Source organism: Mytilus trossulus, chromosome 1 (genome assembly GCF_036588685.1).
Source record: "Mytilus trossulus isolate FHL-02 chromosome 1, PNRI_Mtr1.1.1.hap1, whole genome shotgun sequence".
In the NCBI taxonomy this organism is placed as follows: Eukaryota; Metazoa; Mollusca; class Bivalvia; order Mytilida; family Mytilidae; genus Mytilus; species Mytilus trossulus.
In genome coordinates this window covers 56,407,548-56,435,457 of record NC_086373.1, presented here as the reverse complement: position 1 = coordinate 56,435,457, position 27,910 = coordinate 56,407,548, and the positions used below count along the sequence as shown (strand labels likewise).

Genomic DNA, 27,910 nt, shown 5'->3' with positions numbered 1-27,910 from the left:
ATATATTATGGTCAATAAAGTCTGTATATAAAGGTCACTCTTAAAAAAACTCAGAAAACTGAATTGATAAGAAAGGTGTTCTTTGAATTGAGGTTCAAAATGCAAATTTAAAGATTATTATAATACATATTATATTGTAGGCTTTGACATACAGACACAGACTGATGGATGCAGTTCTGGAAACAACTATTTTAGCACAAGTAAATTCATGTCATTTTATAGTTATAAGATTATAGTAAACATCATCATAAAGATTTATTTACAAATAAATAGTTTGAAAGTTGGAAGTTACTAAATAAAAATATATTGGGTTGATGTAACATTTATAAGCAAAAATTCACATACTGACAATTATATATGTAAGGAACAACACTTCATTGCAGTATCTCATCTTTATAAAAGAGAGGTGAAAGATACTTGAGGGACAGTCAAACTCATAAGTCGAAAACAAACTGACAACGCCATGGCTAAAAAGGAAATTACCAACAGACACACAAAAGTACACAAAACACAAACTTGAGGTCATGTCAGGTGCTCAGGAAGGGTAGCCAGATCCTACTCTACATGCAGTGGAAGGTTTTGTATGATTGACTATAGAATGCACTTTGAAGATAAGTGTTACCTGGAATCTTTGTTTCGTCAACTATTGGCACATTATTTAGAACTTAAATACAGTTAATTTTTAGATGCACTTTTTGTAAGTTTCAGACTTTTTAAAATTTTATGCATTCTGGGACAAAATTAAAAGTGCTTATGGAACAGAAATAAAATCACAGTAATGTAGGGAAAATTAAACTAGGAATGTTAAGGGTAGTGTATATGTAACATATCATAAATAATATATCTAGTATATTGCTTAGTGATAACTATAATGCAATGCATTGCTTTTTCAGATATTTAAGAAACAAGCCCAAGAGATGGGATTCAATGAATACCACATGTATATTAGATCAGTTCAGATGGAGTCGGCCCCATTTAAGGATGATGCTGGTAAACCCCCACCTATATTCATGACAGATGTACAAGAAGATGATGGATCAGTATATAAGTAAGTTATTGTCCTCTTTTTGGTGTGTTCTTCATTCCTTATGAAAAGGGATGTTAAGTATACATATTTTATAATCTCTTTATTTTTATGCCCCACCTACGATAGTAGAGGGGCATTAAGTTTTCTGATCTGTGGCTCCGTTCGTCCGTCTGTGCGTCCGTTCGTCCTGCTTCAGGTTAAAGTTTTTGGTCAAGGTAGTTTTTGATGAAGTCCAATTAACTTAAAACTTATTACACATGTTCCCCATGATATGATCTTTCTAATTTTGATGCCAAATTATAGTTTTGACCCCAATTTCATGGTCCACTGAACATTGAAAATGATAGTGCGAAGTTCAGGTTAAAGTTTTTAGTCAGGTTAGTTTTTGATGAAGTTAAAGTCACATCAACTTGAAACTTAGTACACATGTTCCCTATGATATGATCTTTCTAATTTTGATTCCCCATTCAAGTTTTGACCCCAATTTTATGGTCCACTGAACATGGAAAATTATAGTGGAAGTGGGGCATCTGTGTACTATGGACACCTTCTTGTTTATGATATATGAACTTATTTTTATGCCAAACATATAAATTGATAATGACTTCTACAAGTCTAAGGCTAAATGTGCAGGAAAAAGTAAAATAACAAAAATACTGAACTCCCATGATAATTCAGATCAGAAATAAAATTGAGAATGGAAATTGGGAATATGTCAAATAGACAACAACCCACCCAAAGAGCAGACAACAGCTGAAGGCCACCAATGGGCCTTCAACGCAGCGAGAAAATTTCACACCCAGAGGTGGTCTTCAGCTGTTCCCTAAATAAAATTGTATACTAGTTAAGTGAAAATGGATGTCAGTGCCTCATGTCACACTTAACTCCAAAACACATAAAAGAACTAAAATTAAAAAATATACAATATAAACAAAAACCAGAGGGTCCTGACTTGGGACAGGTGCACAAATGTGGTGGGATTAAAAATGTTCAACATAGAAAGTCTGTAATAAGATGGCAAAATCAAAAGCCAAAACATATCAAACAACTGTCTTATTCCTGACTTGGTACAAGTTTATATGGTGTGCAAGTGAATAACATCTTTATCTCTTGGAAAAAATATTCCTATATTTATGTATACTATTTGTTGTTTACAGGTTAAATGTACCACAGACATTTTCTTTAGCAATGTCGGAGATTGATGAGGCAGTTACTGGAAGATTTAGTTTTAGAAACAGGGAATCACTTTTAAATGTAAGTTTTTAATCTAGGATTGAAAGTAGAAGGTATGATACAGCTACCTCTTTAGACTCTTCAGTTTGAAAATCAAAAGGTATTATGAATCAATCAAATAACAACATTTATATGTTTACAATACATTTGTCTTTCTCAATCTGTATCTATGTAGATATATAAAGATGTGGTATGAGTGCCAATGAGACAACTCCATCCAAGTAACAATTTATAAAAGTAAACTATTATAGGTCAAGGTACAGCCTTCAACACAGAGCCTTGGCTCACACCGAACAGCAAGCTATAAAGGGCCCCAAAAATTACTAGTGTAAAACCATTCAAACAGGAAAAACCAACGGTCTACTCTATATGAAAATAAGAAACGAGAAACATGTATGAACTACATAAACAGACAACAACTACTGTACATCAGATTTCTGGCTTAGGACAGGTGCAAACATTTGCAGCGGGATTAGATGTTTTAAAGTTACATAACATTCTCCCTTTTCTGAAACAATATATACAACTATGTATTTCAATTTCATCTCAATAATTGTTTCAATTGTCAAGTTTACAAGAAAAACTAAAAAAAAAAACAATATAGCCTCATATTTGGAATTTTTCATGAATACAAAAAACAAACTTGCCTAAAAGATGATATTTATGTGAGTAAAATATGTTGGGTAAGACTGTGGCTAAAATTTCATTAAAGATGTCTTTTTATTCTATGTCAAATAAGACATGTTTATGTCATTATAATTACAATACAACAAACATTTCTGTAATAAAGTGTGCTGATTATATATATTAATTATTAATTACTTTGTCTTACCTTCATGCAATTTTAGGAAAAAACGTAACAGATAACTTGACGTATTGTTTTTGCAATCAACATAACACTTTTACTTTTACATGCACAACTGCCAGTGAGACACATGCCCTTTACAAATCTTATTACAGTAATTGCCTGATATATAGTGTGTATATTATTGGGTTGGCCTGATAGAATTGATTGCATTTTTTATTGTTATTGCAGCTTTTGAAGCATGGAAAATTAGAAAATTTCCAGATTGTATTGAAGGTACAGATTGTCCATAAAAATGCCTTGATCAGTGCTGTATTACAACATGATGCCTGCATACCCATCAAAGAACATGAAACATTGAAAAGGTATAGTAACTCATATGTAACTCATATATATATATATACTGTAGTACGCCGCTAGATTAAAACTGACATGGAAAGGTAACACATGGCCAGCGAAAGCTCTTTTTTTGAGAGCCCAGGTGGTTGTGTGGTCTAGCAGGACGGCTGCAGTGCAGGCGATTTGGTGTCACGATATCACAGTAGCATGGGTTCAAATCCCGGCGAGGGAAGAACTAAAGCAAATTTACAGATCTAACATTGTTGGGTTGATGTTTAGACGAGTTGTATATATATATCCTGGCAAGGGAAGAACCAAAAGTTTGCGAAAGCAAATTTACAGATCTGACATTGTTGGGTTGATGTTCAGACCAGTTGTAATATATATAAATATATATACATGACTCAGGGCTCACGCTACCAGGCGAAGTGGGCGAAGAAGTCGCTTTCCCGACCGTCACTTCGCTTCCCCGACCCCCAAAAGCGAAAAGAAGTCGCCCTGTTCTCGATGATACTCGCTTTCAGTCGCTTCCGTCATCGGACATTTTCAATTTTTACCAAGTTGATGAAACATCAATTTTTTATTGATATTAGAGAAATTTAGACATAAACGATTCATTATCTTAAGAAAAGAGGTTGAAGCATTGTCTTTGAAGTCTGTAGCAGGTTATTTGATAAAAATACAACTTGTTATCACTTCGTGCATTTCCGCTTGTTCCGGTGCTTGTTAATACTCGAAAACGTACATCAACCTATATTTCGGCGGCAAAATAAGTTTGTTTCTTCATTTAAATGTGATACAAGTTGCCTCCAGTAAGTGTTTAATCCATTTATTGCATTATAAACGTAATGTTCCCTTCCAAATAACTTGTCTAACATCGTTTATTTTTGTAAATTTTCTTGCATTCGTCTGCCATTGACCGATTTCTAAACTACGGATCTCAACCGGACCAGCTATGACCGAAATCCGTACTTTTACAATAATTATTACGGACGCACGGATGGAACAGCTGACAGAAGAATATTGATTCCAAAGGGGAAAATTACGTATTCCACACGAATTAAAAGACTTTTGGTTAAATCTAATTGATTGGTGTATATAGTTCTCTATATTTTTTATGGATTGTTTCAAACTATTGATTAAAGTTGTTTAACTCTGAGACTATCATGACTATTATACTATTATCAATATATTATGACCCAGCTTAATAACTTTTATTTTTTTTTTATGAAAAACACTGATTTTCATACACAAGATAGTTTTGAATTAAATTGTAATTGAAATATTATAATTTCTTTACCTTTTTAAGATAAAAAAATATTTTTTTTAGTGCTAGATACTAAATATTTAATTGGTAGTTTCTCACAAGAACCTAAGTAAAACTTAACAACTTTTAATTTGAAATGTTGCTTTAATTGTATACTCAGATATGAATTGAACATTATAAAAAGAACATTATTTTCATATGATCCTTTATACTATACATGCTATAGTATAATCCAAACATTGTAGCGCACCGCGCGAAAGAGCACTTCTCTTTCAAATCTCACCACTTCTCCCTATCAGTTTCAAAAAGAGAAGTCACTTCTCCCTATAATTCTGAAGTAGTGTGAGCCCTGCATGACTACTGGTGCAATACCCGCAGGGTAGTCACCTTTAAACTCTATTTAGTAGTAGAACATAGAATACCTACTTAAACAACATTTTACCACATACCAGTCACAAGGTCAAAAATAAAATAAAACAATATAATACATGCCATTTTTAAGCAACTCTTAATATAATTTGCAATGCCCAACATGACCAAATAGCATTTACATGTCAAAATTTGTTTAAAGACTACTAACACACCAAGTTTTAAAAATAAACTGGTCATTTTAATCATTTCAATGTATTTTTAAGTTTTAAATTTTGAAACATACAAAATATATTACCATGGCAGTGAAGAAAAGTACAAGTTTTATAGTTATTTTGTTTTTATCAAGATATCTATAATTATACCTGTCTATATCTAACACTGGTATTTCCTTTCATTGTTCTTAGAAAAGTTTAAATGTATGTTATTATTTATTGCCCATAGTGGTCGAGCTAGTCCTACAGAAACAAAGAGTGAGAAGAGTTCCCAGACACAGTTAACAAACTATTCCAGTAGAACAGATACAGGGATGGGTACAAAGATGAGATCATCTGATGCAGGTGAAAAACTACGCAGATTACCAGAGGCCTTTATCTCTATTCAGATGGAAAAGGTATGGTAGAAGTATTTTGTCTTACTATTTATGTGACCCTAGTTGAGCGTATGATGATAGGATATATAATATGTATAAAAATTGATAAGCTTTAAAGACTTCAGATCGATTCTGTTTTCAATACTATTGATTTGTTTTATATTTTAGTGTTTTCAACTTTTGTGGATAAATATTGTACTTTTGTGGTTTTGTAAAAGTTCCCATATAATCTGATAGAAGTTTGAACTTCATTGAACATTTGTTTTCCGCTACACTAACTGTATACAAGAAAATTGGTATCATACAAATATTAATGAAACACAGTATACTCAAAAGTATTTTGTTCTCTAAATGAACAACTGATTATTACAAATAAACCATTTAAGGGGGCTCCTGGGTATACATTTTTTTTTCTAATATAGGATTTCGCTATATTTTTTTATAAATGAACTTTATCATATACCTAAAAGAAAAATGAAATAAAAAAATGGGTTCACTGTACATTTAAGCTAAAATCTGCCTCTGGAAGAAGCATACATTTTTGTGTGTCCTTTTTTTCTGTTGGACAGATAGGAGAAAAAGAGAAAATATCGAAATAAAAAAATAACCTAATATAAGAAATCGCTTAAATTTTACAATTATTTAGTTTATGTAGAGCTTATTTGAAAACAATAATAAGATATTTCAAATTTAAGACAAAAAAATGGCATTTTTGCACCAAAGGGAGATAATTTTGAGCTTTTTTCAATTTTTAAAGTCATCTGGGACCAAACCAAATCATTTTTTGTGGTTGTTTTTTGTACCATATCATAAAGTAACAACTAATAGTGTAATAAATAAAATTTGTAATAAAAAAATAAAGGTTTAATTTTTTGCTAAAATTTTTGTACCCACGAGCCACGTTAAATCAATGTTTTATGTTGTAGACTCCAAGTAGAGATCTGATGTTGAATGAGTTCTTCCAGAAACGAAATAGTGTGAGTCCTTTGATGAGAAATAATGCTGAGGAAATGGAGAAGTTAAAGAGGTATGTTTCTTTTTAAATCATCTCCCCTGGTTTGTTCATAAAATACTGTTGAGAATGTTGTATTTATAATACAGAGTTTAATGTAAGATTTATTTCAATTTTTTTGGTAACTTTTGTAACTTTGGTTGATTTTGCTTTGTTTTGTTACTGTGTTTTTATACTCTTTGGTTATTTATTTTGTTCAGAAGCAGCTATTGTATATTTTTTCTCACGCATTATAGCAAGGTTGGAATGTTATGAAAAAAATATAAAGAAACATTGATTTTTTTTTCTTCATTTATTTTATATCAATACCATGTAACAAAACTTATACAAATATAAAGAACATAAATGTAGCACATATTAAAAACATGAAACAATACAGTTAGCACATTATGGAAAAAGCACTTTCATTTTCAAGCATAATTAAACAATACAAACATATAGCACTTAACAATCAATAAAAGTTTATAGTTCTTTAGTAAGGTCTGTAAGAGTGTCTGTGGAGTGGTGTAGACATCTTACGTGAGGTGTTCTGGTTTCTGCTGCGTTTGTTGGCAAACCATTTCTTGACCTGGTCTTCTCTGATGTCACCCTGTAGTGCAAAGGATCTTACTGTTTCCTGGTCTGCATATGGATGATGGATGTTGAGTTGGTACCAGTTTTCCATGAGTGTGACAGCATGGCGTGTAAGAGTGGGTCGACGTCTTGTTGATGATGGTCTAGTAGTGAAGTTGTTGTTGGTAGTAGATGGCTGGGTTTGAGTAGCTTTCTGTAGAACACTGACACTGACCTGGAAAATTAAATAATTTATTAATATATTGTAAATAGAATGAAATGATTTTTTTTAATTAATTTTTATATAAGTATATATAATGTTTTTTTCTATATTACATGTATTAATTTATAGTTAACTAATCCATAACTTAAAATGATTTGCATTATGAAAATTGTATCAAATTATAAACTATTATTTTTCAAAAGTACAATTATTTCCAAATCTAAAATTATTTATACAAATGATAAACTATATTTTACAAATTTATTATAAAAAAATATAATACAATTTCTATATGTGTAATATACATACCTCCACTCTATCAATGACTTTGTGTAGTTGTTCATCATAATGTAAGTTGATGGAGTCTCGTAGACATGGTTTGGTAGCATGTTGGTGAAGTTTCTGGTAGCGTTCAGTCTCGATGATGGCTGACTGGTACTTGAAGAAGCTAGAGAGTTGTTGGACATCAGTTGAGTTGTGTGAGTTGAGTCTGTTGAACTGATGCTGAAGTTGTTGTTCACGGTTGAATACACTGGTCTTAGGTTGTAGCATTTTCATCAGTGTCTCTGGCATAGTTTGCTGTTTGAGTTCATCTTTGAGTAGTGTCTGGAGCTCACTGAAGACTGGGTTAGTAATGAGTGATTTCTCTGGTGGTGGTGGCCCTAGAAGACCTGTGAGTGAGTCAGCTAATCTGGAATCAGTAGTAGTTGGTGTGGTGTCATAATCTTCAGCTGTTGCTTCCGCAAGGATAGCAGCAGCCAGGGCCTCATCATCATCTTCTGAGTTGGTGGTCTCATTGGTAGGTGAGTTGGTGGTTTCATCAGTAGATGAGTCAGTAGTAGAATAGGTGGACTCTGGTTGAATGGTGGCAGCAATGATGTCCTCTAGTGTGGTAGTAGATGTGATCTCTATGGGTAGTGGTGACTTGACTGGTGATGATAACAGGAAGTCTAGGAAATCAGCCATGATTATTGTGATTAATCAATGATTACTTTATAATGAATATTGATAGGACTTTGACACTTGATAAGTGAATGCTAAATTTTGGGGAAATTGGGGTATTTATAATGTCATGGGTATCAGATTGGCTTGGTGGACAAACAGTTAGCTCCCATTGGTTGAATCTTCAAAGTGAAAAGTATTCATGGATTTTCATTGGTCAATCTTATGATCAAAGTAAATTTTGGAAGCTGGCTTGTGTCTATCAAAATAATTAACTAATTAGAATTAATTAAAATCATGATTGATTATCAAAAAGTAGATTATTAGAAATGAAAAAATGTTCACATTAAGGAAACAAAAAATGAAATGTAATTTCTAATTAAAAATATTAGGTGATATTACTGAAAAAAGAAATTATATTGAATTGACAGATAGTAGACAATCATAAAAGATGGGATTTTTTATTTATCCTCAATTAAAACATTTGTTTCTCTATCCAATTTATGTACCAAAAATCAACATATATCTTTTTAAAGTGAACAGCTACATTTTTTTTAACTGTTTCTGATAATTAGAAATTCCTTTTTATTGGTCTATATATAGTATACATGGTTTGACTATTGTTTGATATTCAGATGTAAATGCAAGTTATACTGGGATCTTTATATGTTTGAAAGATTGTTCTAACATTATTATAAAGTGATTTTTTTTACTTTCTATTCTAAATGGATATATATCTCAAATATATTTTCTACATTGGACTTTAAATGATAGAAAATATCAGGAAAGTTAAACTAAAACTGAAATGAACCAAACACAATGAATAAACAAAACAAAAATAGTAGAACAAGAAATCAGTATGTGTAACATTTGGGTTTATTTTATTTTAGTCACATAAAGTGTTTATGTTTTAGTACTTAGTTTAAATTGCAAAACAATGTCAAGATATTTGGCAATATTGTTAAAAATTTAAAAATGTAAATAGATATTTATTTTTAAAAATGTCATGCTTATTTTTTATTTGAAAGTACACAAATAAATATAAAAAAACTTTAATTAAAACAGTTAATTTTGATTAAACTTAATTATTGTTAATGATCTTTTAATCATTGTTAATGACCTTTTAATCATTGATCTTTGATCTTTTAATCACCTGTAATTACTCCCTTTGATCTTCAATTATTTGTGAATACCTATCATAGATTGCTGAGCTGAAAAGTAGTCAGTTGTTATTTAATCATGATTAATAATTAAGGTAATCAGAGAACAAATAGTCACTGATTGATTTGATTAGCTATTTAAAAGTATTTGCTTTGATCTTGATAGAAAATTTTAATACCTATTTTTTAAATTATCACACATTTAATTGTCTCTTTGAAAAAGGTTTTCTTTTATTTTTTTTAAAAAAAATGTTAATTTTCCATGATTAGCACCATGTTTGTTTCATGAAATAGTTTTCTTTTTTTTTTAATTGATAATAACAAACAAATATGAATATTTGGAAAATATAAAAGTCAAACAAAATAAATTAATGCATATTTAAAGAAAGGATTTTATTAATTAATTCATGATATAGATTATGATGCATCTGTAAATTAAAAAGCATTGATTGGAGCATGGAAGTAATATTTAGAAGGAATAACAACGACTAATTAGCATGTATTTATAGCATGCTGAGCTCTGTACTAAAGTCATACAATTTTATCCAATTATAGTCTCAGCGGTAAGACCCCTTTGGTTACTATCTGCGTTACCGCGGTTGTAAACTGGCATCTTGAATTTCTTATCAGTCACGTGGTTTTATCGAGTCCGTTAATTATAAAGTACCTGTGTGACATCCGCGGTTAATTAATAAGAAGGTGGCGCTGTATCATATAAATCATCTACCTTCCAAAAGAAGTTGTATGACGTAAATAACTTGAAAAACGGATGAAAATTGTTCAAACTACAGCAGATAAACATGGAAAATTGTATTTAATTTAGCTTATTTTTGCTTTTTACCGTTTGTTTTAAACTGTTCTAAAAGAATTTTCCGGTTAAAAGCGGATCCCGAGTTAAACAGGTAAATACCGATGAATCGATCAGGTTTCACATGATGTTTACCAAAATAATGTAGGCAAATGTAGGCATATATTTTTTTACTGTTGAAATGTGCAAAGTTTATCGAGATTGAATAAAATAATATTTACTTTCAAGTATTCTAAATTTAGGTATATGTCATAAATGTCATTGATTGCATTATTGAAACTGGACAACTAAAACGGGGATAATATTTTCGTAAATATATATTTAAAAAGTGTTTATTGTGGAATGCTTGTATTAATATAATAAGCTATACAGCAAAACATATAACAAGCCGACGAAATGGGCTTGAATCTATCTGTCTTACGGTAAATTCATTTTTACACAAATTAGTTTATGTATCAAGAACTTAAATTGAAGGATAGAACCGTTAAGAATTGTGAATATTTTAATTGATAATAAAGGGGGTCCAAACGTATTTTTGTACAATCATCTTCTTTACTTTATACGGAAATGGTTTTTTAATTGTCTGTTAAAATTAAAATTGAAATGACACAACTTTGTTCTCCAATTTCGTATGTGAAAGCTGTCGGTTTTAACTATTAGGATCAAACTAACAAAAAATATGGAAAAATTGGACTAAAATAAAAATTGAACGAATGACTTTTTTCGGCAGCGTACATCAACGGAATGTAACGATTGACTATTCGGGTTACTTCGCAAGTATATTCGACAAAAACTTGTCTGTTCATAGTTCTCCGTGAACACGAAAATGACCGATAAGTGTCAGTGATTTGATCGATCACATGCGGAGACTAAACTTCCATGCTAGATATTGAACCAATTAACAAGTTATTGAAAGATGGGCGGTAACGCAGATGAAACCTTTGAAGTGAAGTCGTTGTTATTCCTTCTAAATATTACTTCCATGATTGGAGTAAAATCTTGAAATAACTGACAATAAAGAACAATTAAATCCAAAAATATAGAATGATTTTAACAGCATTTATTGCCTTGCCTTGACTTGCCAAACAATGACTTGAGCTGGACCAAAAAATTGTTAGTTTATCAGCTTAAAAGAATTACTTATATTTTCTGGATAACAGCCTGACTAGAACAATATCACTGGCCTACCTAGATGTAGGTGATTAGCCAGAGAATATCCAGTGGTATATTGTGCCCTATACCTACTGTGTAAATTCAGAAATAATTGCACTTAATCTTTGAAAGATAACTTTTGAAGAATGGACTTTAATGATTGCGCTGTCAGGAAAATCTGCATACAGTTATATGTATCAGATATAAAAATGTGAGTTTTTTTATCATTGTGATACTCATTCAGTCACATTATAAGCATGAATAAAATCCATGCAATATTATATGAATTTACAGTACCTAGTTTTACTTCAAAGTACTAAGTGTTTCACCATACCTGTAATTATTCCCCCGCTTTACCCGCTTTAAAAAAGGGGGGGTATACTGTTTTACCTCTGTCTGTCTGTCTGTCAGTCCGTCCGTCCGTCCGTCAGTCCGTCCCTCTGTCAGTCAGTCCGTCCCATGAATCTTTCGTCACATTTTTCTCAGGAACTACAATACAAGGATTTCTGAAATTTGGTTTCAGGGTTTATCAAAGTCAGCTATACCCTGTGGTGCGTTTTCAGAGTGATCACTTGACAACTTCCTGTTTACCGAACACTTGTATGATTTTACACATGATAGCCAAGTTGAAAATTTTGTCACAGTTTTCTCAGGAACAACAATACAAGGATTTCTGAAATTTGGTTTCAGGGTTTATCAAAGTCACCTATACCGTGTGATTTGTTTTCAGATTGATCACTTGACAACTTCCTGTTTACTGAACACTTGTATGATTTTACACATGATAGCCAAGTTGAAAATTTTCGTCACATTTTTCTCAGGAACTACAATACAAGGATTTCTGAAATTTGGTTTCAGGGTTTATCAAAGTCAGCTATACCCTGTGATGCGTTTTCAGATTGATCACTTGACAACTTCCTGTTTACCGAACACTTGTATGATTTTACACATGATAGCCAAGTTGAAAATTTTCATCACATTTTTCTCAGGAACTACAATACAAGGATTTCTGAAATTTGGTTTCAGAATTTATATAAGTCAGCTATACCATGTGATGCGTTTTTAGATTGATCACTCGACAACTTCCTGTTTACCGAACACTTGCATATTTTTACACTATTAATATTATCCACTTGCGGCGGGGGTATCATCAGTGAGCAGTAGCTCGCAGTTTCACTTGTTTTTTAGTGTTTCACCATACCTGTAATATTTAAGTGTTTCACCATACCTGTAATATTTTAGTGTTTCACCATACCTGTAATATTTTAGTGTTTCACCATACCTGTAATATTTTAGTGTTTCACCATACCTGTAATATTTATTTATCTATTTTTAGGGGACTGATATCTGATTTCTGTTACTCCTTTAACCAAAGAATGGCACAGCATTCGTTACGAGGACAATTAATAGGATATTACAACAGCATGCTAAGAATACTGGAGGACTTTCCTGAAGTTAGGTAAGTTTTATTTATAGAAATCTGATATCTGATTTCGGTTACTCCTTTCACCAGGGAATGACACAGCACAATTGATAGGCTATTACAACAGCATGCTTAGGATACTGGAAGATTTTTCTGAAGTAAGGCAAGTTCTACTTAAAGTCAACAAGATTTTTACACATTGACTAGTTTTGTAAAATTTATACATCCTTAAGCAGTAGGTAGCAGTTTCACTTGTTTCAATAGCCATATTTTTAATGTATAATCTGGTTTTTTTTAGGAAATACTTCATGATTGGTGATATGACAGACCACAAGGGTACCGAAGGACTCCTTCCTGATCCAAGGTAAAAAAAATCGTCAAATTTTGTTCCACATACAAAGTTAAAAATTGACCCATACTGTAATATAGCTGTGAAAGGAGGCCTCTGGTGGAGTACTTTTTATACTCCACTGAATGATTCTAAAAGTTACATCTAAGCTAAATTCTCAGAAGTTAAATAACATACATGTTTATAGTTGTGTTGAAGGGAGTATTTATATAATAGTTACGTTTTTGTTTTTGATACTAACTTCATCAGCAAGATTATCAAGCGAGCTTGCTAGTGCTAGCTTATATTAAAGTTAATGTAGTCAGTATGAAAAACAAATCTTGAAGAATTCAAAATGATGGGATAATTGTTGGTTTGTATGAATAAAGTCTGACACATTGATAAATGACAATGATGAACTGGACCATATGGACTTGCTGTTTTGATACATGACATCATTGCCTAATATTTTCGAGTATCAATTCCTGTCTATGACCTTAAAAATATAAGCCTGAAAAATCAAAGGGAAAATGTACAAATTGCTGATAAAACACAATCTTATATAATGTCAATTTGTTATTTTCTTATACAAGACACAATTTATGTTATTGCATTTTAAATAGATTGGATAGAGTGCAGAAAATGTATAGTATTAAATCTTGAAATTGGTACTGGTTGCACTTCAACAGTAAAATCAAGGACCAGTTTGCATTTAAAAACTGGCATTATTTTTTTCAATGAAAGCCAATGCTTGTTGAGGTCATGGCACAGTAAAATGCTTACATCACATTACATATTTTACATATAGCTAAGATGATATGATGTTGATCCTAAATTTTCTTATGGAATCGAAAAAAAAACTAAAGTTCCTTCGAAAAACAATGTGTTAAAATCAGTTGCTTGTAACTGCTTCAGTAATTTTGATATTAATTTTTCAACATTTATTTATTTCCAAAAGATTTTTTAGTAAATAAAACTTATAAACAGTTATACATTTAACTGTAAGTGCTTCCAGATTTCCCAAATAAAATGGTACAATAATTTCTGGATCTGTCTTTAAATTTTTTTTAACCAATTTCTAGCTTTATCCCATTTTTAACTTGCCCTTACAGAATCCTAAGGACCATGGGTAATTTCATTGTTGTACCCCAAACCTAGGATAAAGTCACCACACTATTGAAAATATTACCCAGGATGCATTAGATTCTAATACGGCAAATTATTTATGTAAGGATATATGTAAATTATGAAGAAGTTAGTACATTGTGGAGTTTTTCAATTTGTTATATCATCTTTGGTAAGATTGTAATTTTAAAGCATAAGATTGGATCATTTGTTACAGTGTATCATGGTTTTACTGTTCTCAAGCTTGTTTATTTATTTGACTATCATTACACAGCCAGAAGATCATTACAACACTGTATGTATGTGTGAATAGAATTTTGTTTCAGTTTTTGTTTCATTTGTTTTAAATGGATACCCTGGAAAGAATTCCATTTTAGGTCAATTGAAACATTTGTTATTATGTTTATAAAAGTATTGATATGAAAAGGATTTCCATTTCAGTGAGCTTCAATTTATTGAAACCTACATTTACATTATGATTCTTGTAATGTTGATGTTATTTTAAAATTTCTTTATATATTTTTTTTACTAGATACATAAGTGCAAAATAAGTACAAACATGTTGTTATTATTAATTCATATTCTTTATAATAGATATATAAGTATTATTCAGATCCCTCTGATAATAGGATGTTTAGGAATTTTTTTTTGCCTTTAAACAGTAAAATATATTCATTATTTGTTATACCCAGAAACTAATTTTATCAGAAGATATTCAGTGGAAACTTTGTGCATTTTATTTATTTTATAGGAGTTAATGCTTATTTTAGTTCATGAATGCAACGTTTATTTTATTGCTTTTGTATAAAGATCAACATTTTTACTGAGTGTATACAATGCGGTGCATTACGTTTGCGCGCATTACCATTACATTTGCGCTCAAAAATCATTACGTTTGCGCGCAGCTTTCCATTACATTTGCGCGCATTTTTTTGGCAGGTAAACTCAGGTAACAAGTTATAACGCTTATTTATCTATTAATTTGTTCAATTATTTATAAGTATCAGTACCCCTTCCGTTAGTCCTAGTATGTTTGTTGTTTCTATGAAACATTCCCCATTTCCTTTCTTAATGTTATCATAAGGCACATATTTTGAAATATTCAATCAGTATTTTTTTAGGGAAAATACAAGTAATAATGCTTATTTATCTATTGATTTGTTAAATTATTTACAGGTATCACTACCCCTTCCTTTAGTATAAGTTTCATAATGCAGGGAAAAAAGAGATAAAACCACAGATTTTTTTCGATTTTCAGACACATTTCAATAAGTGTATGCAAAATTTTAAGAAAATCCGTGACATAGCCCATTCATATATTGTAACTGGACCTTAAGCTATAACGGAGTTTTTACTTGCTTTTATAATTCAATATGACCAGTATATAATTTGACTGATAAACAAACTATTTTTAAAATTAATAATTGATTAATATGAAAATACAAAAAATATAGTTATGTATATAATTTGTATTTATACTTTTACCTGAGATTACCTGTAAAATAAATGCGCGCAAATGTAATCAAAAGCTGCGTGCAAACGTAAAATATTTTAATCCCCAAATGCGCGCAAACGTAGTGCGCCCATACAATGTGATGTTTATTGTGGGTTTTTCAGGACATATTTATTAAGGTTGGATGTTTTGTTCAAAGTTGATTGTGATTAAATTCACCACAGCAAAGGTCCCTATTTCAATTAATAAAGCATTGCAAAAAGAGAAAAAATATTTTAATACATTCACTTAGTCAATGTAAAAAGAATGTTAAACTCTGATTATAAGATTTGAATTCTGTTTTCTTGTTACGTAGTGATATTGGGATTACAACCTGGCAATGGTCAGAAACTAGCATAAATGTTAACACAATTAAACAAAAAGAAAAGAGATTTTTTTTTATTAGATTAATTTGATTTATTGAAAGCTAAATTTATCCAAAGGATAATATTCCTTGATATGCATGAAAACTTTGTCGCTTGCTATGAAGCTAACAACAGTTAATCAGTGAATCAATTAGTTTGAAATACAGCAATAAGAAGAAGCTAATGTTGTATATGAAAGTTAAAATAAATGAAATTGAATTGAAATTAATTTTATGTATGTTTCTTTTGATAGAACTAACAAGAAGCGACCAGCACAGTTGCTCACAACAGATGGAAAACATGTATTGAATGTCTTTTTCATTCCGTATCATTTGGAAGCTTTAGTCATGTATAAAAAACTGGACGATTCACAGTGTACAAGAGCTCTGTCACACTCACTGGTCATTGTGTCAGCCATGCATGACATGTTGCATTATTTATGTGCTCATGCACGACTAGGAAGTTCCCATGCTAGATTAGGGTCGAGGAAGATGGAGTTTGTGTCAGCTGATTGGGGAGGAATGGAAGGAGTTGGTAAGGACCAAATAATTAATTTTAAAGCCTCCCCCTTCCCAAGTAACATAGTAAGGCAAGGAAAAATCCAGGTTGAAATTTTCATAACAATTATATTCTTGTTATTTCTCTTCTAGAGAAAATAGTGAAAATAGATTGCAAACATTAGTTGGTTTACAGTATTCATGACTATAGCATAAACCTTAGACAAAAAATCTTAAAGTCTAAAAGACTTTGTTTAATTGTATTTGAAGCAAAAATCAAAGGATACAATTGTACTTCCAGTTTTCTTGCTAGTATTCCAACTTAAATCACACTCAGAATGCTAATAACTATTAAGTTAAGCTTAGTCTCACATGAACAAACATTTGATTAAATGGTAGATATAAAAAAGAAGATGTGGTATGATTGCCAATGAGACAACTGTCCACACGAGACCAAAATAAGACAGAATTTAACAACTATAGGTTACCATACAACCTTCAACAATAAGCAAAGCCTATACCACATAGTCAGCTATTAAAGGCCCCGATATGACAATGTAAAACAATTCAAATAAGGAAACCAACAGCCTTATTTATAGAAAAAAATAAACGAAAAACAAATATGTAACACATAAAAAGACGACAACCACTGAATTACAGGCTCCTGACTTGGGACAGGACATACATAAATAATGTGGCCGGGTAAAACATGTAAGCGGGATCCCAAGAGCACATACTATTTATAACAGCTATACTGACTATCGTGACAGCCCTTTCTGAACATTTACTGACTCAACTGATTGAAGGGTTTCCCTTAAATACTTTATTATCACTTTATGTTAAGAACTTAAATGATCTTTTTTACAGAAAGTATGAAAATCTTGAATAACATTTAAATGTTTTTGTTGTCAGGTGCTGATTTGAGAGAATTAAAGGAGCAGATAAGTTTTCTATCTGGTCCTACAGACCCTGTCACAGTAGGAGAATTCCTATCTTTGAGGAGGGATGTCATGTTCCTGGAATTAGATACTGCCATTAGACATTGTATGATCAATACATTCTTGTCCACAGGAAATATTACTGCCATGAAAGTAATTATCTGCTTTTACATCATCATATTGCAAACACATTTTCTCATAATTTTTCAATCTTGATGTTGCAAGAAAATGAATCAATTGATTCAAAGGGTGATAACCCATAGGGTTTTTCTGATAAACACTTGATGACAGTTTAGGAGGTTTGTAAACTCATGACAATAACACATATTCAAAATTATATGAAGCATACCTGTCAACCTCTGAAAATGAAAAGTCAGGTCATGACCTGCATTGAGAAAAAAAATCTCAGGTCATAACGCGTACGACATTTTGCGGGCTCAATTGAAGAACAAAAATATGTTTACATATAATTTATATAGTCAATATGTATATGAAACAGTTAGAACATGTATACAGGTTTATTTCAGACTATTGTTATATTCCATAGTAGCACCATAGTAGCAGACTTGGCATTCTTTAAAAGAACTGCACTTGGTTTCAGTTCATAGCAATGCAAATGTGTATTCATTTTACAAGAAAGAAGAGCACACAGTGTATCCTTATTAAGATCAGCCCTAAACTCTGTAGCTATTTTCTTTACTAAAGAAAATGCCCTCTCACTGTCTGCATTGCTGTTTGGCAAAACCAGTAATGTTTTAGCAAGTTTTGTCAAAACAAAAAATCTTGGCTTGTTAAGAAAAATGTCATGCAACTTGGACATTTCTCCCCAAAATGTACCAATGTCAGTTTCAGGGGAAGTGCAAAGTGGAAGTTCATCTAATGGGGTCAACTGATAGTCACTGAACTCATCTTGTAGCTTGTTGAAAATATCGTTACATAGCTCAGGTAAACAGTCCTACATTTTGACTTTTTGGTTACATTGAAAAAGACCGATAAAACCGAAGGTCGTATTACTTCTAAATACCGGAAACAATTCCGGTCAGAAATCCGGGTGAAACGGGTAATGTTAGAAATTCCCGGGACCCGCCGGGTAAGGAAAAACTCCCGGGTGAGAGGTGAAAATAACGGGTGTCACCCGCAAAAAACGGGTGAGTTGACAGGTATGATGAAGCAATATTTATTACAAAATGAAAAGGATTCTTGTCCGATAAGATAACTTTTTAAGATCTCATTTGTATGATGAATATCATGAAATTCTCATCCTTGTAAGTTTTGTAGAAGATTAGAAGGAATTCCACAAGTATATAGAGTTCTACCTTTTCTTGAGTGAAGCACAGATGTATAGACGAAACGCGCGTCTGGCGTTTAAAATTATAAACCTGGTACTTTTGATAACTATTATAGACATATGTTTGAAGAAATATTTTTACCATTACTTAATTCTTTGATTTTGGCTGTAACACGTCTTGTGATTGGCTGACGTTGTTTTGTTTATCAGCTCATAGACATAATTTTGTCATGTGTCCTTGACGTCACCAACGTTTTTTCATGGTTTACTACATTTTAAAATGGAATTTAGAATTAAATTATAAGTAATGACTAATATTTTTTCTATTTCAGTCCATTCAGGATAATGTTTACCATGCACTCCCTCACTTGAGTAATGTTCAAAGACCTTCTATTTTCAACTGCCATCTATCTGTCCCTGAACCACTTGAACCCAGAGATATTAAAGCTAAAGCATGGTATCCATGGAGATCTTTTTGTGGCAGGTAAGTTATCTATCCGTATTAGAGCCATAGGACCAAGTTTATTTTATGAATCTGCATTATTTTGTTCTACTTTGAAAAGGCATAGAATAAAACAGATTGGATATGTACTGAAGAAAAATAATATGAATTAATAAGATGTCATATATAAAAACTTGTATGCAGACATTTTTATAACCTTACAATCAAATATCAACAAAAAACAATTTTTCATAATATTCAAGCTACGAAAATTGGTATATCAAAAAAATCAAGAATCCACAGCATGTTGTAATAGGCAAACATTGTATCACAGCAAGTGAATGAGCATGTTCCAGTCAGATTCTAAAAGATAAGTTACCTTGTGCCATGCTACTAAGGCAGTGTAAGTCCAGAATTTACTGGTGAAGTCCTCTTTTATCTGCCTACTTTCCATGAGGTTCATTACATGGCTCTGATCAGTAGCCTGAAAGCTTTAATATTTTGCTGGATTGTTTGTCATCATTTGTAGTTTACCAACATTTTGATTTGATGATTTTGGCATGAGCTATGAGAATTTGACATTTTTTTTGCTTAAAGAAGCATAATGACAAATTATAAAGGCTACTTTTTTAAGATTGATCTTTTTCAAGAGTGGTCTATTTACCTTGCTTCACTAAATGTATTTATTCATTACAGGAATGGTCCTTTTCCCTTACTTCATTGGCCTTGTTACAAGATAGAATACTACATTCAACTATGTCTAGCAGGACTAAATGAAGTTGACAGGTATGGTACAAATTTTAGTTGCTGGTCGATTTTCTTAAAATATTTGTCCCTTTTGATGTTAACAAACATCAATCTTTCACTTTGAAACATTTTAAGGGATAGGAACTTATATCTTGCCATTCAACAAAACCAGAGAAAAATAAGTGTTAGGAGTACAGTAAACAACAAATTGATAAAGAAAAAAAAACACAAAATGAAGCTAATGTTTCTTTCATCTGGTTCATAGGGCAACTGTTATGTTTGCTATCCTTTTGTTACCATGATTTTCTGATGTTAATATCTATTATGTAGACATCGTGCCAATATGAACCTGGGTCTAAATCATCCCTAGTTTGCCTCGTTTCAAATATTATTTTACTGATCCTGCCAATCAAGCAGCATGTTTAATTTTATGATAAGATGACTGTATTGCAATTTTTAACATATAACTGCTACTGTTAATCTAGTTATGTCCATAATAATTTTCATATTGTGAACAATAATTGACCATACTGTACTAACCACTTCCATATTTTCTCAATATAATCTTCTTTGTTCATTAGATAATTTTTTGCTTTCTGTAGTAAACTGCCCTTTGAATTGAACTAAATTAATACTGAATCATCCTATGGTGGTTATATCTAATGATGTAGCAAACCTCTGATGAATTTAGTTTATTATTATTGCATGATGTACATGAAGCTTTCTTGAAGTTTATAGTTCTGTTTTAATTTTACCATCTATCATTTTCAGACATGTAGCTAATGGAGAAATTCTTGGTGTGACCTTGTTGATGGAAGATGTTCTTCAGACAGGGCACCAGGAGATTTCTTTGACTGGAGACCAGGATGAACCAGAATCAGTAAAGGGATCTAGAGGCCCCTCTAGGGCAGCTAGTCGAGTAGATGTTCATACTCCAGCTAGTAATTTAGCTAGAATAAGTATGATTTTCATTATTCAGTTACATGAACTATATTGTTTTGGAATCCTTATTTGACGTTAAAACATACATTAAATTTTATAGAGAAATGATAACCAGAAATATATACTAAAAAAATTGTATGAACAGTTAAAATTTATTAACTTCTCATCTTAAAATATGTCTTTATAAACTTTCTATTGCAATCCTCATTGAGCTATAAATAAACTAATTGAATTGATCATTCTAAAGAAAAAGAATTCATAGATAGTACACAGGTGTTTGTTACAACTTGCTTGATGTACTATCCATACGCACCCTGAAAAAAATTGAATATTCAATTATCATATGACAGAAATAGTTGAAAAAACCAACACACCTATCCATTTATACTCCAGATATATGTGAAAAAACTAGATAATGTAAAAAAAAAAAAAAAAAGATTAAGTAAATATAAAATGAAATACCCATTGACCTCCCTAATACAGGGTCTTTAAGTATACAGTGATGCTTGACCATATCCATCTATTTTTGAACAAATAATACATGTCAGATGTACAATGTGATTCATTGTAAAAAAATAAATATAATTTTCCCCAGGTGTACCCGTGAGTTTGTCCAGGACACAAGAACCTGTAGAATCATACAGATTATTGAAGTTTTTCCTGATTCTCTGGAAATGGTTAGAATATATCAAGACTGACTGGGCTAAGAGAAAGTTCCAGAAAGAACAAATAGACAACACAATGTTACACAGAGAAGTCTGGTAAGGTTATAATATAGAATGATAGCCTTTTCATTCAGGTGTTTTAGTTCTTGATATAATATTCTAGCCTAATTCTAAGTTGAGAAATGTATAATATTTATTTTTCTTGATGATTACAAAAAGAGAAGTAATCTGTTTCAATAATTATGGTTAAAGAATTAAAAATTAGAATGTAATCATAATATATTTTAAAAGTTAAGCCAGATGATTTATTGATTCAGCAACCGTTACTAAACAGAGTAAAGGTTTTATCCAAAAAGATATTTTACGCACGTTGAAATGTTTGATAAATATGCTATGTAGCAAAAAATCCTTTTGGGGCCAGCTTTTGCTCATATTTGAATATTAATGACAAGATCTCAAAATGAGGCTTTTTCTTTCATGTTGCAGTTCTGCAATAAATTAAAGAAGTTAAAGCCTTTCTGCAAATATTTGAGACAAAATTCATAATCATAAACACTTTTATCTGTGCGACTAGTGTTTATATTAAGAATATATTAAGAATAGTATTTGCTGTATTTATGATATTTCTTTAGTTTTGAATTCATTATGCCTAAAAAAAAGTGGCGTCATCATACCTCCTCCTTTGATTCAGCATGTTGGTGAAGAGTAGTGAAAGGTATATTTATATCATAATTATGTACTTTCCAGTTTTGGCAAGTGATACTTGTAACTGGATATTAAGTGGTCATCAATCAATCTTGGCAGTAAAAAGATCAAAGTATATGGGTAATGCATCAACTTGTAGATAGAAAGTATATTTGAACTCTTGTTGTGGTTGTAGGCTGATGTGATCTGTATAATAGAAAATATTTGGAAAAAAGAATCAAAATTATCTTGCTTATCTTTTCAGTAAACTTTACAAGACTGATATCTTGTTACCAGTTCTACAGAATGTTGCCAGACGTTTAGGTCAGGGTGAGCTGTATGAGGGTATAGCTTTAGACACAGAACCTCTAGTCATGCCTAGAGGGGCATCAGAAATAGAAGTCAGATCTAAGCAGGTAGGTCTTCAGGGGGATATTTTTGAAGTTTACATTTCCAAAAGGAAGATGTTCCACATCTAATACAAGACAAGTAACAAATTAAATAGGGCACTCTGCCAATAATTTCAGTAGTTCAGAAACTGGAAGCAAATTGAGGGGGTTGACTCATTTGAATGACGTTGTGATTTAGAAATTACTATGAACAAATGTATTTGTTTGCAGATATATTTTTCTTCTAGTTTACTACCACTGTTAATAATATACTATTAGTTTTTTAATAGATAAAAAAAAGCATACAGCAAATCACTAACACAGAAACATTATGACATTCAAATTATTAATAAAGTATGGAATATACCATAGAGATTTCTGCGGATGTACATTGCCTAAACTTTGGAATGATGTGTACTAATATTTATTTATTTTTACAGCTTGTACGACTTATGGAATTACTTGAGGTGAACATGATAACAGAATTAAGGAAGAAGCTGGCTAAGGAATTAAGTTTGACAATTGCTGAGAGAGTAAGGGAAGAGTCTGTTAATGCTACAGATCTTTGGAAGAAACCTGTAAGTGAAAGATTTATTGATAAATGACATCTACAACATGAAAAATAAATACTGAAAATTTTAGTCTGGAACTTTCAGGTTCAACCAAATATGAAATGGGGCGCTGAAATGACATAGCAAACTTAAAAAACAATTCAAATACATATAACTTGAACATCACCCAGCTCCATGGTATTATACCAGCATGCTTGCAATGAGTATAGGAGGTTGTGGGATTTCTACCTGGCTGTTTGTAAACATATACTTTAAAATTGATGTTTGCTGCTTCTTGTCATCAGCTTATGGGCATAAGATACAGTTTTGATCCTGTATTTACAAGTTCGTGAAAATTTGCTTATAGGCTATTTTTAACCTGATTAAATCAAATATGTAATAAAAAAATATACCTTTATGTGCTACTTTTTTAGTATGGATGGATGGATGGATGGTTGTTTAACGTCCAGTGGCAAGTCAGATGCATATTCAGGACGAGAACATGATAATGATAAATGAATATTAACCCCGCTTTGTACTAGACCGACACGCTAAGCCGGATTTTTAACGTGCTAGCTCACAAGGTAACAGTTCGCAGGAAGACATGTCACCTTACCCGGACACATTATTCTGACTCCGGGCCGACCAGTCTTTGCTCTAACTCCTTAATGCCGCGTGCTTGGCGGAGAAGCAGCAAATACCAATTTTCAAGTCTTTGGTGTGACCCGGTCGAGGGTCGAACCCACGACCTACCGCACTCGAGGCGAGCACGCTAACCATTACACCACCGAGGCGGTTACTTTTTTAGTAAAATGATGTTGAAATTTTGTATATTTTTTCAAAATTCAGATTTGTGGCCATAATTTCTTTTTCGAAAGAAAGACATACTTTTTTTGTTATTAAAGATAAACACAAATTGTTTTTTGTTAAATAATCGGTAATTTCTGTATTTTATAAGTATTCTAAAAAGTTATGCATTTTTTATATCAGAAATAACTCATATTTATCAAATGTTCATGAATTGAGAAAAATACGTAATTTTTTGCTGCATGTTTATCAAATTTAAAAAAATTCTCTATTTACAGTTTTATAAAATTTGGGTCACATAATCTCCCTGCTAAATGAAACAAATTGCTGTTTTGAAAAATAGGTCTATGAACTCGTTTTCAAATTAAATGCATCTTTTCCCGATATGTCACAGTTTGACGTCACGAAAATAACATTTTACGTTAGCAACGTCATTACCTCCACTGTAACTTAAGGAGTAAGAGCAAAGACTAGCTGGATTGGAGTCATAATAATGTGTCCAGAGGTGGTACCATTTTCCTGTAGACCATTACCTTGTGAACTAGCATGTCAGTCTAGTATACATAGAATGTGATCCAGTTGCATAATATAAAATGTTTCAGTCCTGAATTTAAATTAATTTTACCACCAGACATTAAACAACTATCCATCCATCATCATCATAACATAACTTGAATATTTACAAAAGTAATTTTGAATAGAATTTGAAGACATAAGTTTTTGTATTTTGTAGGTAATGAAGGAAAGCTTTACATTGACCAAACCACATATTGCAGATACTTTTGTCACTCAGCTGATGGCAAACTGCCAAGAAACTGATGATGAAATCACATTCTCTAAAGAACATTTAAATAACTGTTTCAGTGAACTGGCCAGGAATGTCATGACTAGAGAGAGACATAATTATGAAAGGTAGAGTACTCTTCAACTCAGTACTTCTTGTGGCTTCGCATCGTCACTAATGAATCTTTTATAGACAAAAAATGTGTCTGGTGTAGAAAATTTTAATCCTGGTATCTATGATGAGTTTATTCCAATACTGCTGTTGGACACCACACATAAAATTGCTAAATTTGAACAATATCAAGAGATATATCAAAGTAGATAAAATGAAACAGCAACCCAACATCAATGCTTCATTTAATATTTAGAAATTACTATTCACAATCTAGCCAAAAACATTTTGATACATTCTTGTTTACAGTGCATTCTTAAAAAATAATTTTGTAGAGCTTTTTTACTTCACCGAGTATGAAGGTTTAATTGGGTAAAGGTTTTGTTTCACATGAAAATTTGAAAAAGACAAGAATAAGGTCTGGTTTAAATAACAAGATAGAATCACTTTGACCTGATATGATCCAGGAAAATATAAAGTTAAAAAAGGTCTGTGGTTCAATTCACTAGCTATACAAATAAGAAAGAAGAGTGTTTTTTATTTTGTAAAACCATATTTATCTGTATAACAATGTTACTGGAAATTGTTGTTGCTTTGTGATAACACTTTGCATGTTATAAACTTTGAAACCTTTTACTAATATTATTTTAGTTTTATATATAAAGATGCTTTATATTTTTAGTTACTCCATGTATTATGAGAACCTTTTGAGAGTTCATCATCAGCTTTTGTACCAAAGAGAACAGGTAGTTATATTATCTTAAATGGTTTATTCAAACAAGTTGCTGACAGATATTTTTTGCAAGGTTCCAGTCATTTTATAAAAGTATCAGTGATTTGCTCTGATAAACAACTAAATAGGTCAATGAAGTCTCATTGTATTCCAAGTTTAGCTCTTTGTATGTATTTGATATATATTATGATTTATCATATACCAGACTACACAGGGAAAAATTTAAACCAAGATTATTTTTTTTGAAAAGTGCCCTATTCCATAAAAAATAATTGATTTTAAAACACAAATAACAATTAAAAAAACCCATTGATTAACTAAAATCTAGTATCATCAAAAATTAAAAAAATCTCAAACTAAAAAAATGTATCATCAAAATTTAATAACACCTAAGCAGTTGAAAGCAATCACAAGGTATCTGCGATGTTAATTATGTGATTTGATGGTTTTCATGCAAGATTGATCATGGCTGGGGTTCATCAGTAAATATTACATGCATATTCATAATGAATGATTTCTTACAGGAAGTAAAACAGTTAAGAGGTCAGTTAAATAGTGCACAGAGGGACATTATGGTGGAAGTTCAGACACATCTAGCTGAAAATGTTTATGATTTGTTGATGGGTAGGTTTTTATATAGTATATTCTAGAGTAAGGAACGGAAAAAGGGATTGTGTCTATAGCTAAGAGATAACAACTTGACCAAAGAGCAGTAAACAAGCCTAAATGGTCTTAAACACAATGAGAAAATTCAACACCCAGAAGCCGGTTTCAGCTGGCCTCTTGAAAATGAACTCTGTTGCATAACTTTTCAGAGGTTTTTGGATTAAATATATTTTGTTGTAAGACAAAATCAAATTTTAGAAATATTTACTATTTCTGAAAAAATCTCAAAAACGCTTTTTCTATTAATGTCACCACAAACAAACATTGACAAATCATGCTTTTTGTATGGGAAATATACTTCATCAGTTAATTTTACTCTGTTACTCGAATATATTCATTATATGCCACAGTTTTAAAATAGTAAGGTACCCAATGCTGTATAAAATAATTAAACATGATTAAACAAAATGCAATTTGGTCAGAATGTTAGTTGATCTGCAACAGGTGGCAAGCACACTTGCAGTCAAGTCACAGTAATAACTTGGAAGAACTTATACTCGTTTGACAAATATCTGATCTCAAAAACAGTTTGAGGATGTAGAACACAGTTTTATAGATTGCAATTTTTCATGTTACATTGTAGAAGTGACAGCACTGAGAGCTAAGGTACATGAGATGAGAGAAATGAGTATGACACAAGAGGTTGATATTACAGACAGAGTCAGAAAACAGTATGAAGATGTGGTACACAGTTTGTTTGATAGTACTGCCAAACTCAAACTAAGACTTGATGAATTCAGGTAAAACAGAAAGAAATTCGTACATACATATCATTAGGGCTCCGCCTTTAGGCGTGTCGCCCTATATTGATCAGTCCGTCTGTCTGTCTGTCCGTGCATCTGTCCGTCCGTAACACTTTCGTGTCCGCTCCATATCTAGAGAACCATTATGATTTCATACTTTATACTTTACATGTTTATTAACCACCACCAGAGGGCGTGTCATGATGTATGTACAACTTCCTAGGTCAAAGGTCAAGGTAAAAAAAAACTGGTTTCAGTTGACAACCCTGTGTCCTGTGGTGAAGAACGTATCCGCTCTATATCTTGAGAACCGTTATGATTTCAAAGTTTATACTTGACATCCATTTTAACCAACACCAGAGGGTGTGTCATGATGTATGTACAACTTCCTAGGTCAAAGGTCAAGGTCAAAAACTTTGGTTTCAGTTGACAACCCTGTGTCCTTTGGTGAAGAAAGTGTCCGTTCCATATCTAGATAACCGTTATGATTTTATCCTTAATACTTAACATGATTATTAACCAACACCAGAGGGTGTGTCATGATGTATGTACAACTTCCTAGGTCAAAGGTCAAGGTCAAAAACTTTGGTTTCAGTTGACAACCCCGTGTCCTGTGGTGAAGATCGTGTCCGCTCCATATCTAGATAACCGTTATGATTTCAAAGTTTATACTTGACATCCATTTTAACCACCACCAGAGGGCGTGTCA

At 31.7% G+C, this 27,910-nt stretch overlaps 2 protein-coding genes across 5 annotated transcripts in view; one reads left to right on the top strand and one right to left on the bottom strand.

Annotated features, from left to right (window-relative positions):
• Positions 1-27,910, top strand: part of LOC134727934 (uncharacterized) — a 62,772-nt gene that overhangs the window by 20,730 nt on the left and 14,132 nt on the right. For 3 of the 4 annotated variants that reach the window (XM_063592333.1, XM_063592341.1, XM_063592355.1), the window contains exons 25-45: positions 141-200; positions 894-1,048; positions 2,185-2,281; positions 3,297-3,430; positions 5,485-5,653; positions 6,559-6,659; positions 12,818-12,940; positions 13,203-13,268; positions 14,632-14,652; positions 16,468-16,748; positions 17,624-17,802; positions 19,270-19,421; positions 20,076-20,165; positions 20,898-21,085; positions 21,664-21,829; positions 22,683-22,833; positions 23,247-23,384; positions 24,898-25,076; positions 25,742-25,805; positions 26,317-26,416; positions 27,042-27,198. In XM_063592333.1, the coding sequence (XP_063448403.1) occupies positions 141-200; positions 894-1,048; positions 2,185-2,281; positions 3,297-3,430; positions 5,485-5,653; positions 6,559-6,659; positions 12,818-12,940; positions 13,203-13,268; positions 14,632-14,652; positions 16,468-16,748; positions 17,624-17,802; positions 19,270-19,421; positions 20,076-20,165; positions 20,898-21,085; positions 21,664-21,829; positions 22,683-22,833; positions 23,247-23,384; positions 24,898-25,076; positions 25,742-25,805; positions 26,317-26,416; positions 27,042-27,198 (2,771 nt within the window). The remainder of the gene's footprint in view (positions 1-140; positions 201-893; positions 1,049-2,184; positions 2,282-3,296; positions 3,431-5,484; positions 5,654-6,558; positions 6,660-12,817; positions 12,941-13,202; positions 13,269-14,631; positions 14,653-16,467; positions 16,749-17,623; positions 17,803-19,269; positions 19,422-20,075; positions 20,166-20,897; positions 21,086-21,663; positions 21,830-22,682; positions 22,834-23,246; positions 23,385-24,897; positions 25,077-25,741; positions 25,806-26,316; positions 26,417-27,041; positions 27,199-27,910) is intronic. The other variant, XM_063592349.1, reaches the window with a different exon arrangement.
• LOC134708960 (uncharacterized) lies at positions 7,000-8,435 on the bottom strand. The gene is made up of 2 exons (XM_063569329.1): positions 7,729-8,435; positions 7,000-7,431 (listed from the first exon to the last, which is right to left on the bottom strand). Exons 1-2 carry the CDS (start codon positions 8,383-8,385, stop codon positions 7,117-7,119), a joined length of 972 nt encoding a protein of 323 aa, XP_063425399.1. The 5' UTR covers positions 8,386-8,435; the 3' UTR covers positions 7,000-7,116.